This window comes from Oryx dammah, unplaced genomic scaffold (assembly GCF_014754425.2).
Source record: "Oryx dammah isolate SB20612 unplaced genomic scaffold, SCBI_Odam_1.1 HiC_scaffold_13, whole genome shotgun sequence".
NCBI classification, from domain to species: domain Eukaryota; kingdom Metazoa; phylum Chordata; class Mammalia; order Artiodactyla; family Bovidae; genus Oryx; species Oryx dammah.
The window spans coordinates 28,008,827-28,024,382 of record NW_024070197.1 but is presented as its reverse complement, the minus strand read 5'-3'; the positions used below and the strand labels follow the sequence as shown (position 1 = coordinate 28,024,382).

The window sequence follows — 15,556 nt, the reverse complement described above, 5'->3', positions numbered from 1 at the left end:
ATATACTACCATGTGTAAATTAGATGGCTAGTGGGAAGCTGCTGTGTATAACACAAGGAGCTGGCCTGGTGCCCTGTGATAACTTAGAGAGGTGGCATGGGGACAGGGAGAGGGTGGCTCAAGAGAGAGGGGATACACACACACACACACACACACACACACACACACACACACACACACACACTCTTATGGCTGATTCATGTTGTTATATGGCAGAAACCACCACAACATTGTAAAACAATTATCCTCCAATTAAAAAATCGCTATAGTTTCTCAACCGCAATACTTGTGGTCTTTCAGAAAGACAGCTGATTACTGCTCTTGTGCTCTATTTCATGGTGTCATTGTCCCTGCCTGTACGGAGGCACAATAGTATTTAAAAGCATAGTCTCTTGAGTTTGCCTCTTGGGTAAAGTTCTGGCTCCTATACCAAATGTTTAACCTCTCCATTCCTCAGTTTCTTTATAAAGTGGAAAGAAAACTAGAATGATCCCCTAAGGGTTGTTAAAAAAATTACATAAGTTAATCAGTATGAAACTACTTAGTTCCTGGTACACAGGAGCTAAGTGCCTAGTAAGTGTTAACTTTGTGTTAGTCATACTAGCCCTGATACTGCTTTGTTCTGCTGCCTCTGGTGCACTGGATCCATATCCTTTTGCTTTCTCAAATACGTGGTCCTTTAATTATCCTCTTTCTTTTTTTATTTGTAATTTATTTTTAATTTTAATTCTTATTTTTATTTGATTTTTATTTTCTGTTGGAGTATAGTTGACTTACAGTGTTGTGTTAGTTTCAAGTAAACAGCAAGGGGATTCAGTTATATATATATAATTACCCTCTTTCTCCAGCATCAAAACCTTTTCTCATACCCACTAGAATATGAATTTTCTGTAATGTTCCTCATCTCAAAATTAACAATTTTCTTTGACCACACATCCCGCATATACACTATTTCCACTTCCTCTCTTTCCATTCCCTCTTAAATCCATTCCAATCAGATTTTACCACCCCACTCTCCAGAAATAGCTCTTGTCATCACCACCAATGGCCTCTCAAAAGTCAATTCCCATGCCTGTTTCACCCACTCATCAGTATTTGACAGTCTTTGGAACACTTTCTTCCCTCGGCTTTCAGGACATAATGCTCCTCTCTCTTGCTTCATTGGCCTTTTCTCATCATCTTGACCTTCTAACGTTGGAGACCTCTAGAAGTCGATCATTAGATCTCTTCTCTATCATAACTCAATTTCCAGTCAATCCCATCCAGTCTCATTGCTTTATATACTTCTACATGTTGACTTTACTCCAAGTTCCTATTACCCAGCTGTCTACTTGAGTCACAACAGGCATCTCAGACATAACATGTCTGAAGTAAAATTTTGATTCTCCCCTTCCCATCCCCATCTTCTGCCCCAAATACTCTTTCCAGATTCTTCCTCATTGGAGCAAAATGAAATCTCCATTCTTCCAGTTGTTTAAGCCAAAATACCTCTGAGGGTTTGTGTTTTTTTACCTTTATACAGGCTGCCATCAGATCATGTTACTCTGACCTTTGAAATATATCCAGAATCCAGCCACTTCTCAATACAGCTATTGTTATCACTTTGAACCTAAGCATTTGTTCCCATAACAGTTTCCCAACAATTCTCCCTACTTCTCTCATTGCTCCTCGTACTTGATTCTTCGGTTACCAGCTAGATTTAAACATAAGTCCTATGTTACACGTTTGCTCAAAGCCACCCAATGACTGACTTCCTGTTTCTGCATTTCACTATGCTTGTAAGGCCCTTTGTGGTCTGTCCCAGCTGTGTGTCTGACCCATCTTTCTGTTGCTTTCTCTGCTTTGGTCACACTAAGTTCCTTTCCCTCCCTAAAACAGACTGATCATGCTGCTACCTCATGGGTTTGTGCTCACATCACTCCCAGTATGCCTATCCTTCAGGAATCCACATGTCTCAGTCTCTTAACGCTATCAAGTCTTTGCTCAAATATAACCTTGTTAGATCTTTCTTGATCACCCTGTATAAAACTCAGATCCCATCTCTAACCCTCTTACCTGCTCTTCCTCTCTAGCATTTATCACCTGACTGACATTTGTTCTTCTGTCAGGGAATGCAGTCCTCCATGAGGATAGGTATTTTGTCTGCTTTTGTATATTTCCAGTGCCTAGAAGAATGCCTGCCCCATTGATTAATCAAGATAATTCAGTCAAGTCACAATAAATATTACCTCTTGGCATTTATTTATTACATTCTGTGTTTTTCTTGATTTCTATACCACTCTCCTGATCCCTGGGTTGGGAAGACTTCTGGAGAAGGAAATAGCAACCCACTCCAGTATTCTTCCCTGGGAAATCCCATTGTCAGAGGAGCCTGGCCAGCTACAGTCCATGGGGTCGCAAAGAGTCAGACATGACTTAACAACTAAGCACTCCTTCCTGGATCATCTTAAATGTCCTTTAAATCCCCTGCTGCTGCTGCTGCTGCTGCTGCTGCTCAGTCGCTTCAGTCATGTCCGACTCTCTGCGACCCCATAGACGGCAGCTCACTAGGCTCCACCGTCCCTGGGATTCTCCAAGCAAGAACACTGGAGTGGGTTGCCATTTCCTTCTCCAATGCATGAAAGTGAAGTCGCTCAGTCGTATCTGACTCTTAGTTACCCCGCAGACTGCAGCCTACCAGGCTCCTCTGTCCATGGGATTTTCCAGGCAAGAGTACTGGAGTGGGGTGCCATTGCCTTCTCCCTTAAATCCCCTGAGAGAATCTTAATTGGTTCCATTACCATTCAGAATGAAGCAGCCCTATTGGGCAAGCTGTCAAACCAAGTCACCGTTTAGGCTTCTGGCCACAGTTTATCACTGAATCCTCTGATCCCTTCCCTAGTAGATTCCACTTTTGCCTGAAACCAATGAATTTGAGTTTGTTTTATAGAAATGGATTTTATTTGGAACTTTTAGAAATATACATAAAACTGCAGTGAGGATAAAGGCAACAGAAAACATTTTCGTGCTTTCAAACTGAAACACCCGGCCATCTGCCATTGTGGAAAGAATACCCAGTGCTTGCTGGCATCTGGCACATGAGGGTCTCCTGCCTGACGCCGCCATTTCCTTGGCAGGTAAGAGGCAACCTTGCTTTGCATCATTTCTCATGTTTTCTTTCTCTGGACCACAAGAGGGCATTCTTTCATCATTTTCAACTTGGATTATACCAACACTTAGCTAGACATGCACCTCAATTATTTAAACAGGAAGTTAGATTATGAATGCCAAAATCATTCACCAAAGTTAGTGAAACTCTAGGCTTACAATTTTGCCCCCAGATTCATGGAACCAAAACACATCCTTGAAAGGAAAGTCATCAGTTTATAAATGATATGGGGAAAATTTCCAGGTTAGTTATATGGATCAAAAAATGAAGTACTATTTGTGGAAGGCTGTTTTTAGATATTAGGAGTACTGTTTCTTTTTGTGAATTCATTCATTATAGCAGATGTAGTTATAGATGTCTTGGTTTATTTGCAGATACTAAATCAGAAGATTGAAGTGAAAAAGATTTTTATTAACTTTTCATTTCAAGGTATCTGTGTTAACTAACAACAAAAGTTGAAGGAAGGAGGACATTCATATAGGCATGGTAGTCATTGTGTAGTAATAAAGCTAATATATATCACAAACAAGCAGAGAGTAGCAATTATTAAACAAGTCCCTTAGGTCAGACAGATTCTGTCATTTCTTCCTCTGAGCAATTCCCTTCTGCCATAAACCACAGAGAGGTAATTAAAGAAAAATAGATCATTGAGGAGTTGGATGCTCTCTAGCCAGATTTATTCCTAAAAATATATCCCTAAAGAGAGAGGAATTAAATTGTGTAGAAGGCCTTAAAGAATACTGTCTGGCATCTTTCTACCTTTCTGTCTGGCTTTACATCCTAAGAGCCCTTTTGAGCCTAATCAGATTTTGCCATAATAGCAATCGTAAGAATTGGTTACATTGTTTAATAAAGCTATCCAAAAACGTGTGAATTTAGTCTGTTCTCTACTATTCATTCCTCATGGAAAAAGAAAAACACAGATCTTAAAAACTAAAGCAAATCAAGGAAGCTCAAAATAGCAACCAAGATTAGGTTACATTCTTAGAAGGAAGTCCAGTCTTGTGAATCTTATTTTATGGCTTTGATCTGATTGTCCATTGGGATGGACTTGCCCAAGTGATGGCCCACAGAAAGGCCAAATTTCTTACTTTTCTGCTCATCCTGCACCTCCTTTTTCATTAAGAATCCTCCCTGGAAATTTAGGTCAAAGAGGCTACTTGGAGCAAAATACAGTGGCATCTCATCCCAAATATTCTCCAGGCGTTTCTTCCATCCTTCCAGGATCTGAACTCGGGCATCCTCGGGAGTGTGCCCAATGCTGTATGTCAGTTGAGGTTCCAAGACTTGGAAGCCACAGAAGTGCAGGGTGCCACTCTGAGGATACACAAAGCACAGAGGTTAGTCACAGGTCAAACGCCACACACCTTGTACCACAGACAATGAAAGTTAATCTGGGTTTCCCAATAGGACACCCTGATGTGAAGTCCTTGAGAATTAGTTCATAGCTCCATCCTCTCACCTTGTGCTCTCTGTACCTAGCTGTTACCTATTTTAGCCTATTCAGCTGTACTCTTCTCTTAATGAATAAAGCCTTCGAAACTGTCCCAGCCTGGCACTATCTGCCAAAAGTGCCCAAAGTTCTGTTACCTCAGGGAGGGTTCCAGCTTCTCAGCAGCTGACTGTTGCCAAGACCTGCAAAGGTGCGTTTCTTTGCCTCTCCACATTACCAGACGAGTCTTCATGAAGTATGCTTGCCATTTGTTCTCCATTGTTATTACTAATATTGATTCCCTCATCCTGTAAATGGCCACCTCACATGCTCTTCTTGCCAGCCTTAGGAGATTATCCTGAGGGTCCAGTGACCGCCACAAAAACCTGCTTCAGACTTCAGTTTTATTAGCTGAACTAAATAATTTCTTAACTTTTCTTGGGCTCTGATAGTCTGTGAGACTGTAGCAGCAACTTGGAGGACAGAGAGATTGGCGAGAGATGCCAGTCACGTGGCTGTACAAACCTGGGGGAGTCATCCATGCTATCCTCTGGCTAGGAGGAGAGAGTGGTATTTGACCATGTATACACATGAATTATTCTATAAGCCTGGGGTCCTGGGAAGACAGGTCAGTCCTAAAAGGAAGCCCCTTCTATAGTTCTTTGATCTCAGATCTGTTTCCAGATGCTATCTGGAAGATTTGGACCCAATAGAAAATTCAATTAATCCCCCTGAAGGGTCACTGAAAACAAGATACCTGAATTGGCCAGAGAATGATGTTCATGTCCCCATGGATACCATGCAGAGAGTACATGGAGCCGCTGCCACCGGTGGTGATGGAAAGCACTGCCTTCTTATTCTGTAAAAGAAAAGTCATTATCATCTACATCTCTTTGGTGACAGGAAGTTAATGGAACAGCCCCAGGGAAAAGAATATTAAAGTCCCCATCCCCCACCCCCTGCTGCCTAGATCTGCTCCTTATATTACTTCATACATTGGCTCTTCTGAGCCATGCAGTATGACTGCAGAAGTACCAGCCTGGAAAGTGGTACGCAGAGGGGCAGGCCCAGGATTCCATGCTCTTGCATGTGAAGGCTGTCACAGTTACGCAAAATCAGTGCTGACTGCTGGTGCCTAGGTGGAGTTTTTTAAATCTGTCTCCTCACAGTACTAGGCATATATCAAGGCTTGTGATCTAGAAGGTCTCAAAAATGCTTCTGGTATAGTTTTGGGTGTCTAGAAAATGAAGACAGACTCCTTTTTTTAATGGACAAGTTCATAAAGTTCATATCAGTACATAAAGAGAAAATAGTATAATGATACATTCACCATCCTGCTTTAACTCTCAGTATTTTGCCATTCTAGGTTTATCTAATCTCCACACATCTCTCCCAAAGGGACCGGGAACCTGATTGTGGTATCTAACCTGTACTCAAAACTCTGCATCAAGACAGAGTCTTTCTAAAATCCAGGCACTAGAAATAAAAAAACCAGGAACAATTATCCACCTACCCGAAAAGGCCCCTTATCATACATGGCAGCATACTTGTAAGCGAACTCCCCTACGAGGACCCGCTCAAACCAGCCTTTCAGGATGGCAGGGACTCCAAACCACTGCAGGGGGAACTGAGGGACAGAGGACAGAGAGGTTAGATTGGGAACACCCCAAGCACAGAAGATTCAGTGCTTAGCTGCTGTCCATGACATCACTGAGGGGCAAACTTTCTTCAGGCTCTGTCATTCCTCTTGGAGAACGTAGAACATTCAAGAAAAGAAAATTTTAAAGAAAATCATTGCCCTTGGTCAGTCAACTAGACACTTGTGTTCTGTGTACAAATAACAACTATCGGGTGGGTGTGAAGAGAGCCACATGAAATAAAGACTTGTTTCTGTGAAATCTCATTTGGCAGCAAAATCTAAACAGCAAGGATTGGAGGCAAAGTTGGCCTCAGTGTGTGACACTTAAATCAATATTTTCTCAAGAACTTGCTTCAGTGGGTGTGGTATCACAAATATGAGACCTGTACCGTGTGCTCACGGATGTAAAATCCTATCATTTAGAATAAACAGAACCACTCACAAATGCTATCAAAGGATCAGTGTAACCAAGGTTTTATCAGGGAATTCTCACAAGAAAGAACTGCTGGGGCTCTTGTCTTGGTAAAAGTTGAGCAAGGCCATACCAGTATTTCTTCTTGACTCACTTAAAGGCTAAGATGACAGGAACATGCCCAGAGGTTAAAAGAAAAAGCTAGGATAGAGAAGAAATCTGTAGGACTTGGTAGTTCTCTCTTTGAAAAATGGTTGACCCACAGGAAAGACAGTAAGGAAGTAAAGTTTTGGACACGATTGAGAATGAGACCAGCATTCTTACCCTGAATCTGCCAATAATGTGAGGCATGACCTCTGCAACACAGCCCCTTCCTCATCCATAAAAAGAGGGGCTTGAGGGGTCTCTAGTAGCTTCTCATATTCTCACATTTAAGGTGCTTCAATTGTGAAGGGCATATCTGCAGCTTTTAGGATGTGTAGGTTATTCAAGCAAGTAGATTTGGTCCTCTGTGAATGTTCTACAGACAGGGCTGAAAATAGAATTGGTTGGCTTGCTTGATATTAAAAGTTTATTCTCTCAGGTTCCATTTGGAGAAGTGAGACAGCTGAGCAGGGCTAGCCTGTGTGGCACGTTAGTATGAATGCGGGCAGTCTTTCCTCAGGACATTTATTTTAATGTTGCCAGACTATCATTTCTAGCACACTGCTTTTGCTGGAATAAGACTCTACCTGTCATCTGTTGCAAAACTGATATAATAAATATGCAAATCTGTGGAGTTTACATTGCCCTTCCTTGTGTTACTATTTTGTAGTGCTCAACCTATACAGTTGTACTGGTAGTAAAGAAAACATTGGATAGAAGCTGAATTTAAAGGCCATCCTTTCCAATTTTAAAATATGGTGATTCTTAGAAGCAGAACTGAAAATTGCTACTGCTACTGCCCTGGCTGTACTGCAACAAGAGAGTAGAAAATGTAGCCCAGAAAGGGATCCTTTGGGGCACTGGCTTATGTTATGTGGCTTTGATTCATAGCAACAGGTAGAATAAGGGACTTCAAAGGTTAGAGTCTTTGCAGCTGGTTTAATAACTGCAAAAATCACCGCCAGTATCAAACTTATGAAGTTTCCAGTGTCTCATACATTTCATGTTTAATACCAAAAAGCTGGTTGGGATTGGTAGTAGCAAAGTCACTGACTACAGTCCACCATTGTCAGGAAAGGTGACTTACAAGAAGCAAACCCAGTTTCAGTGCTGACTGCTAAATGGTGAGGCAGCTTCCAGGAGGAGAACGGCCATGGTTTTGCTGCTAGAACACATTAAGCGGGGCAGTGCACACTGCCCTGGGAGCTCCCATTGCAGAGAAGCCAAGCTCTTTTTTTTTTTTTTTTAATTTATTTATTTTTTATTTTACTTAACAATTCTGTATTGGTTTTCCCATACATTGACATGAATCCACCACGGGTGTACATGCGTTCCCAAACATGTTCCCAAACTCTTATGCCTCTACAAACTGTTTTCAGGATGCTTATGGAGATGGGGTGAGAACTGCAAACTTGAGTGATTCCATGAGAAATTACTAATTGAAGAAAAGACTAAACATTCTCGGGAAAAGAGCTCAAGGCTCATAATGTCATCTCTGCAGTCACAGTCATACTTTCAAAGAATACACAGCCAGTCTTCATAACATCCATAAATCTGTAATCCTGCACCTTTGAAGTAATTATCCTTCTTTAAGGAGAGTATGGTCAAGGGGCTGTGACTTTCCTAAGAGCACATAGCTAATTAGGTGTCAGGTCTAGGACAAAAAAACACAAGTGCCTCAACACCCCTTCTGATGTCTTACCACACCTGAAAAATCACAAGGTCTGCAGCTTCCAGCTTCTTTTGTTCGGCCACAATATCTGGGCTCAGACGGCCTTCTTTATAAGCTAAAACAGTCTCGGCAGGATACTGAAAGTTCCCGGGGTCCTTCAGTTTACCTGCAGAGAGGAAAAGAGAAGCTGACGCCAGAGGGCGAAGGCGGGGCCAGAAAGCCCACAAGGGAGAAGTTCCACAAAGACCTAATTAAAGGGGAGAGCCGCTCCCACCTGTGATGTCCTTTCTGGAGATGACGGGATTGAAGTTCATGGCATACAGGTCTGACACAGTGACCTCCCATCCTTTCCTCTTCAAAGCCTCTATGGCAGCCTCCTTCATGGCATAGTTGAAGGACGTCCTCTCTGAGTGGGCCAGTACGATCAGTGCTTTTCTGACTATTTAGACACAAGGCACATGGAGAAAATCAGTCACCAACCAGCAAAGCTCAGGCTGCAGGGGAGCCCAGCTGGGCTCCACAATGGAAGACGTGACTTTGTTAGACCCTGGGTTATGCAACCCATCCACTGCATCCAGAAATATATTTTCTCCTTATAAGTCCCATTGATCAAAGGAGCGATTTTTAACTCACTGGGAAAACAGTAGCTAATCTAATAAATGGTTTTGGCATACTTAATCAAACATCTGCATAAAAATAAAATTCAGTTCAGTTCAGTCGCTCAGTTGTGTCTGACTCTTTGTGACCCCATGAATTGCAGCACGCCAGGCCTCCCTGTCCATCACCAACTCCCAGAGTTCACTCAAACTCACATCCATCAAGGTGGTGATGCCATCCAGCCATCTCATCCTCTGTCATCCCCATAAAATGATCCCCTTAGAAATCTCATATAAGGTGTTAGAGGTCAGTACAGAGGTTATCCTCTGTCGGGGAATAATGAGCGGAAGGAGACAAAGCACCTGGGGTGCTGTCTGCGTTCTATTTTTTAAATGGCTTTGCTGGGTCTTAATTGCAGCCCTTGGGAATCTATGATCTTCATTACGGCTTGGGGGATTGTTGGGGCATGTGGGATCTAGTTCCCGGACCAGGTATCGAACCCAGACCCCATTCACTGGGAGCAGAGTCTTAGCCACAGGACCACCAGGGAACTCCCCTGTTCTGTGTCTTGAAATGGATGCAGATTATACAAGCATGTGTTCAGTTGGTGAAAATTCACCTAGAACTTGTGCACTTTCCAGTGTGTCTATTATATTCAACACAAGTTTCCCACTAACATACCACATACGGCAACAACTTACTGGCAGATTAAAGATCTAAATTTTAAAAACTGAAACTATTAGACTAGTATGGGATGCTCTACGTACTCTGTTGCCTTCTGTCTCATTTTTAATTGAACATCAAGGGACTACAGTATTTAAATTATACACTCTGCCAATACCTTTATCTAGAGGCTTGTTGTCATTTTTGACTTTTATGAAATTTTTGTTGCCAAGAAAGGCAGGATTACATTTTTCTCTTCTAGATTGAGTTGGTGTAGTGTATCATTGGTTATCAGAATACTCATAGCTTTGGGACTTTGAAATGGTAAATATTCACGATTTGTGAAAAAAGCATGACACATAACTGTATGATCTTAATTATAAAAAATGGATGTTTAATTGTATAAATATGCAAATAGGACCTATAAAGGACGCATCAAAAGGTAAACTGATTATGGATAACTTTTTTTTTTTTGCTTCTTGTGTTTTTTGGTTTCCTATTATGCATATGTTAACTTTTAAGAAATGTTATTTTTAAAACCTTAAAAGTATGGGACAAAAGGGAGAAGTTGTATAACCTCTGGACAGAGGTTACTTTTTAAGAAAGACTATAGCTTCAGAAACCATAAAGGAAAAGCTTGACAGATAAAGCCCCAGAAACATTAAAAATTGTGTTTAATGAAAGGTTCCAGAAACAGAGTCAAAAGACAACCAGGAGAAGATATTCACAACTTTTACCAAAAAGAGTTAAAATCCCCCCAGTTCAGTTCAGTTCAGTCGCTCAGTCGTGTCCAACTCTTTGCAACCCCATGAATCGCAGCACATCAGGCCTCCCTGTTCATCACCAACTCCCAGAGTTCACTCAAACTCACATCTGTCCAGTCAGTGATGCCATCCAGCCATCTCATCCTCTGTCATCCCCTTCTCCTCCTGCCCCCAATCCCTCCCAGCATCAGAGTCTTTTCCAATGAGTCAACACCCTGCATGAGGTGGCCAAAGTATTGGAGTTTCAGCTTCAGCATCAGCCCTTCCAATGAGCACCCAGGACTGATCTCCTTCAGAATGGACTGCTTGGATCTCCTTGCAGTCCAAGGGACTCTCAAGAGTCTTCTCCAACACCATAGTTCAAAAGCATCAATTCTTCAGCACTCAGCTTTCTGTATAGTCCAACTCTCACATCCATACATGACCACAGGAAAAACCATAGCCTTGACTAGACTGACCTTTCCTGACAAAGTAATGTCTCTGCTTTTGAATATGCTATCTAGGTTGGTCATAACTTTCCTTCCAAGGAGTAAGCGTCTTTTAATTTCATGGTTGCAATCACCATCTACAGTGATTTTGGAGCCCCCCAAAATAAAGTCTGTTACTGTTTCCACTGTTTCCCTATCTATTTCCCATTAAGTGATGGGAACAGATGCCCCCAAAATGCCTACAAATAATCAGAAAAAGACAATGCAATAGAAAAATAAGGATAGAGAAGGAAATTACAAAAAAACAATAAACAAATGAGAAGGTGCCCTGCCAGGCCTGTGAGGAAGAACAGATTAAAATGAGACACCATTATTTACTGATCGATTGGGAAAACAACTTAAATTACATCAAGGGTTATTAAGAGTGCAGGAAAACTGGCACATTGCCAGTGGGAAAATGCATTGCCTCAGCCTTTGGTGAGAGTAATCAAGCTGAATCTTTAGACATTTTAAAGACACATAAATCTTTGATCTAGTTGTCCAACTTTTGGGAATCTGTCCTACAGACTGTAAGCATCAAGACAGATGAGCAAGGATGTGTACTGAACCCTTGGACCTTTGTAGTCATTAGCAAAAATTAGACATAACCTCAATTGCCTATTTATGGAGCACATTTGAATAAATTTTATGATACATACTACTGGAATGCGAAGTCAAGTGGGCCTTAGGAAGCATCACTATGAACAAAGCTAGTGGAGGTGATAGAATTCAAGTTGAGATATTTCAAATCCTAAAAGATGATGCTTTGAAAGTGCTGCACTCAATATACTAGCAAATTTGGAAAACTCAGCAGTGGCCACAGGACTGGAAAAGGTCAGTTTTCATTCTAATCCCAGAGAAAGGCAATGCCAAAGAATGCTCAAATTACTGTACAATTGCACTCGTCTCACATGCTAGCAAATTAATGCTCAAAATTCTCCAAGCCAGGCTTCAACAGTATGTGAACCATGAACTTCCAGATGTTCAAGCTGGTTTTAGAAAAGGCAGAGGAACCAGAGATCAAATTGCCAACATCCACTGGATCATGGAAAAAGCTAGAGAGTTCCAGAAAAACATCTATTTCTGCTTTATTGACTATGCCAAAGCCTTTGACTGTGTGGATCACAATAAACTGTGGAAAATTCTGAAAGAGATGGGAATACCAGACTACCTGACCTGCCTCCTGAGAAATGTGCATGCAGGTCAAGAAGCAACAGTTAGAACTGGACATGGAACAACAGACTGGTTCCAAATAGGAAAAGGAGTACGTCAAGGCTGTATATTGTCACCCTACTTATTTAACTTCTATGCAGAGTACATCATGAGAAATGCTGGGCTGGATGAAGTACAAGCTGGAATCAAGATTGCCGGGAGAAATATCAATAACCTCAGATATGCAGATGATATCACCCTTATGGCAGAAAGCGAAGAACTAAGGATCCTCTTGATGAAAGTGAGAAAGGAGAGTGAAAAAGTCAGCTTAAAACTCAACATTCAGAAAACTAATAAGATCATGGCATCTGGTCCCATCACTTCATGGCAAATAGATGGGGAAACAATGGAAACAGTGACAGACTAAGGTCTGTCTAGTCAAACCTTTGGTTTTTCCAGTAGTCATGTATGGATGTGAGAGTTGGACTATAAACAAAGCTGAGTGCAGAAGAATTGATGCTTTTGAACTGTGGTGGTGGAGAAGACTCTTGAGAGTACCTTGGACTGCAAGGAGATCCAACCAGTCCATCCTAAAGGAAAACAGTCCTGAATATTCACTGGAAGGACTGATCCTGAAGCTCCAATACTTTGGCCACCTGATGCGAAAAACTGACTGATTTTAAAAGACCCTGATGCTGGGAAAGATTGAAGGCAGGAGGAAAAGGGGACGACAGAGGATGAGATGGTTGGATGGCATCACAAACTCAATGGACATGAGTTTGAGTAAGCTCCGGGAGCTGGTGATGGACAGGGAAGCCTGGTGTGCTGCAGTCCATGGGGTTGCAAAGAGTCAGACACGACTGAGCAACTGAACTGAACAGAATATTATGCTGTTACCAAGAATGAGTTTGCTGCACGTATTGATATACTGTCACCCTGAAAGATATCCGGGATATATCATTAAATGATAAAATGGAGACTTCCCTGGCGATCCAGTGGTTAAGACCTCCTTCCAATGCAGGGAGGGTGGATTCAGTCCCTGGCTGGGGAGCTGAGATCCCGTGTGCCTTGTTGCCAAAAAACCAAAACATAAAACAAGTAATATTCTAACAAACTCAATAAATAATTTTAAAAGTGGTCCACATTTTAAAAATCTTTATAACGTGAATGTGAATCTACTTTTACAATAGAGAAAGAAACTGCATGTTTGTAGGTAGCTCTGCAGTCTATTGCTCTGAAGAGAAAAAGATGTGGCAGAGTTTTCTTAGGCAAGTAAGAGGCGGCAAGGGGGTAGACACAGAGGGGAAGATGAGCTTTTTCTGGGACATCCTTTGTGTTAATAAAGCCATTAGAACATGCCTGCTTCTGCAACAAGAGCATGTAAATGGTGTTTCCTACACACTGAGCATTGTTCTAAGTACTCTGTATTTTTTCAGTTGTCATAGCAACCCTGTGAGGTAAACAATATCATTAGGGATGGGAAGACTGAGGCACAGAAACTTTAAGCAAGTTACCCAAATTTACCTGTTAAGTGGTGAAGCTGGAATAACTTGAAAATATATAGAGAGAAATCCGCACAACAACATGCAGGGCATGGGGAAGAGCACCAGAGAAAGGAAGTTTCACCATCCTCCTGAAATTGGAGCTAAAATTTCATACCTTACTAACTCTTTCAAAGCAGTGACTGTGGGTGGAACTGAGGAGAGAGTACACCTGCAACTTCTTATAGTATTGTTGGAAGAAAATTAAGGCACCTGTAAGCCTTTAGTTCTCTCCCTGATTTCAGTATTAACCACACCTGGCGTAGGCATCGCCCATTGGCTTAAACTCAGTCATGTGTAAGCTTTAGGTTCGCACTTGTCAAAAAAAGAGGATTCCCAAGCTTGGACTGGCCTTTTGGACTCCATAAACTCAGATTCGGTGGGGTATAAATTTGGTGATGATTTAAATGCTACAGAAGTGATTTAGTTTCTTCTGATGTAGCCTGGGAAAATGGAAAGGAATTCCTGAGGCTGCTTCCACAAATTCCCACCCGATTTCTTACCAACTCATGGACTGAACACCACTGAGAGCAACGTGAGTATATTAACCTCTAACATGCATTTTCTTTGTGACTTATCTTTGCATTAGTCATATCAGTTTACTAAGTACTGCTTTGTCAGTTTTTATTCTCTTGGCTTCTTACCTACGTATGTATATTTTAATTTTTAAATTTATATATATATATAGTTTCACTTCTTACCAACATTAACAAACATTTTATAAGTAGTAAAACATAAAGCTGATTCCCAGAAAATGAGTAAGTCAAGACATCTATCTCTTGCTTTCAAGGAGCTTACATCTACTAACTACAGTACAGCCATGACTGTTACCTTCAGAAAAAAAAAAAAAAAAAGATGAGACTCAAACAGGAAGAATATATTCACAAGAAATATAAGCAATAGAGTTCAAAATCTGAAATATATAGATTTCTTAAAAACAACCCGGTAGAAAAATGGTCAAAGGTTATAAAATGGGCAATCAATAGAACAGTTGCGCCTATTTGCTAGAGGTAAGGGTAAAGCAACAGATAAGCCCACCTCTCTAGCTTTCAGGTCATTTTCCATAGCCAAATCTGAGTTTTTTTGGACTTAGAGGGCTCAGTTTCCCTTCCTGCCATTTAACTAACTACACACGCTTGACTTTATCAGAATTTACTCAAAGAAAGGCATAGACATATACAGAAGTAACTAACAGAGGAAAACTGTTCACTTCAGGGACAGCCCCTCAGGAAAGGCCTTGAGAAGGAGCTGCATTTGAGCTGAGTCTTGGAAGACAAATGGGGTTATTATCAGTACCTCTAATTTACCATTCAGTAGAAGGAAATGGCAACCCACTCCAGGACTCTTGCCTGGAAAATTCCATGGACTGAGGAGCCTGGTAGGCTACAGTCCATGGGGTCACAAAGAGTAGGACATGACTGAGCGACTTCACTTCACTTTGCTTGTCCTGGACGTGATTAACCCATCTGCTAGAAGCAACTATGTAACATAGCTAAGCACATCTTGTTAATGCCTCTCTCTCCCTGCACCAGTTCCTCTTCAGGTCTCAATCCCTAAGCAATATGCTCCCAGTCCGTCCTCTTTTCTCTGTGTTCCCACCATCCTACACCTTCTATTTCCAATCCACATCCACACCAGCCAGCCTTCTTTCCCCACCTTGAAATGCTAATATTCTCACTGACCCAGCCTCCCCACTTCGGTTTACTGAGCACTTAGGATGCACCTGGCACCTCTCTAGGCATTTGGGATACGTCAACATATCAATACAAAACAAATCTTTGCCATTTCCTACTCCAGAGGATCTTCCCTTCTCAGGGATTGAAGCCGTATCTCCTGCATAGGCAGATTCTTTACCACTGCGCTACCTAGGAAGCTTAATACTAGTTATACAAGATCTAAATCTCCCCATTTTCACTCACTAGCCT

General features: G+C 41.5%; 1 protein-coding gene across 2 annotated transcripts in view; it reads right to left on the bottom strand.

The window, feature by feature from the left end:
• Positions 1–3,538: 3,538 nt before the first annotated feature.
• NQO1 (NAD(P)H quinone dehydrogenase 1) overlaps positions 3,539–15,556 on the bottom strand; it is a 13,385-nt gene continuing 1,367 nt past the window's right edge. Inside the window, exons 2-7 of one of the 2 annotated variants that reach the window (XM_040253227.1) lie at positions 8,722–8,886; positions 8,483–8,613; positions 6,094–6,207; positions 5,338–5,439; positions 4,739–4,938; positions 3,539–4,465 (exon numbers count right to left, since the gene is read on the bottom strand). In XM_040253227.1, the coding sequence (XP_040109161.1) occupies positions 4,417–4,465; positions 4,739–4,938; positions 5,338–5,439; positions 6,094–6,207; positions 8,483–8,613; positions 8,722–8,886 (761 nt within the window). In that variant the 3' untranslated portion in view covers positions 3,539–4,416. The remainder of the gene's footprint in view (positions 4,466–4,738; positions 4,939–5,337; positions 5,440–6,093; positions 6,208–8,482; positions 8,614–8,721; positions 8,887–15,556) is intronic. The other variant, XM_040253226.1, reaches the window with a different exon arrangement.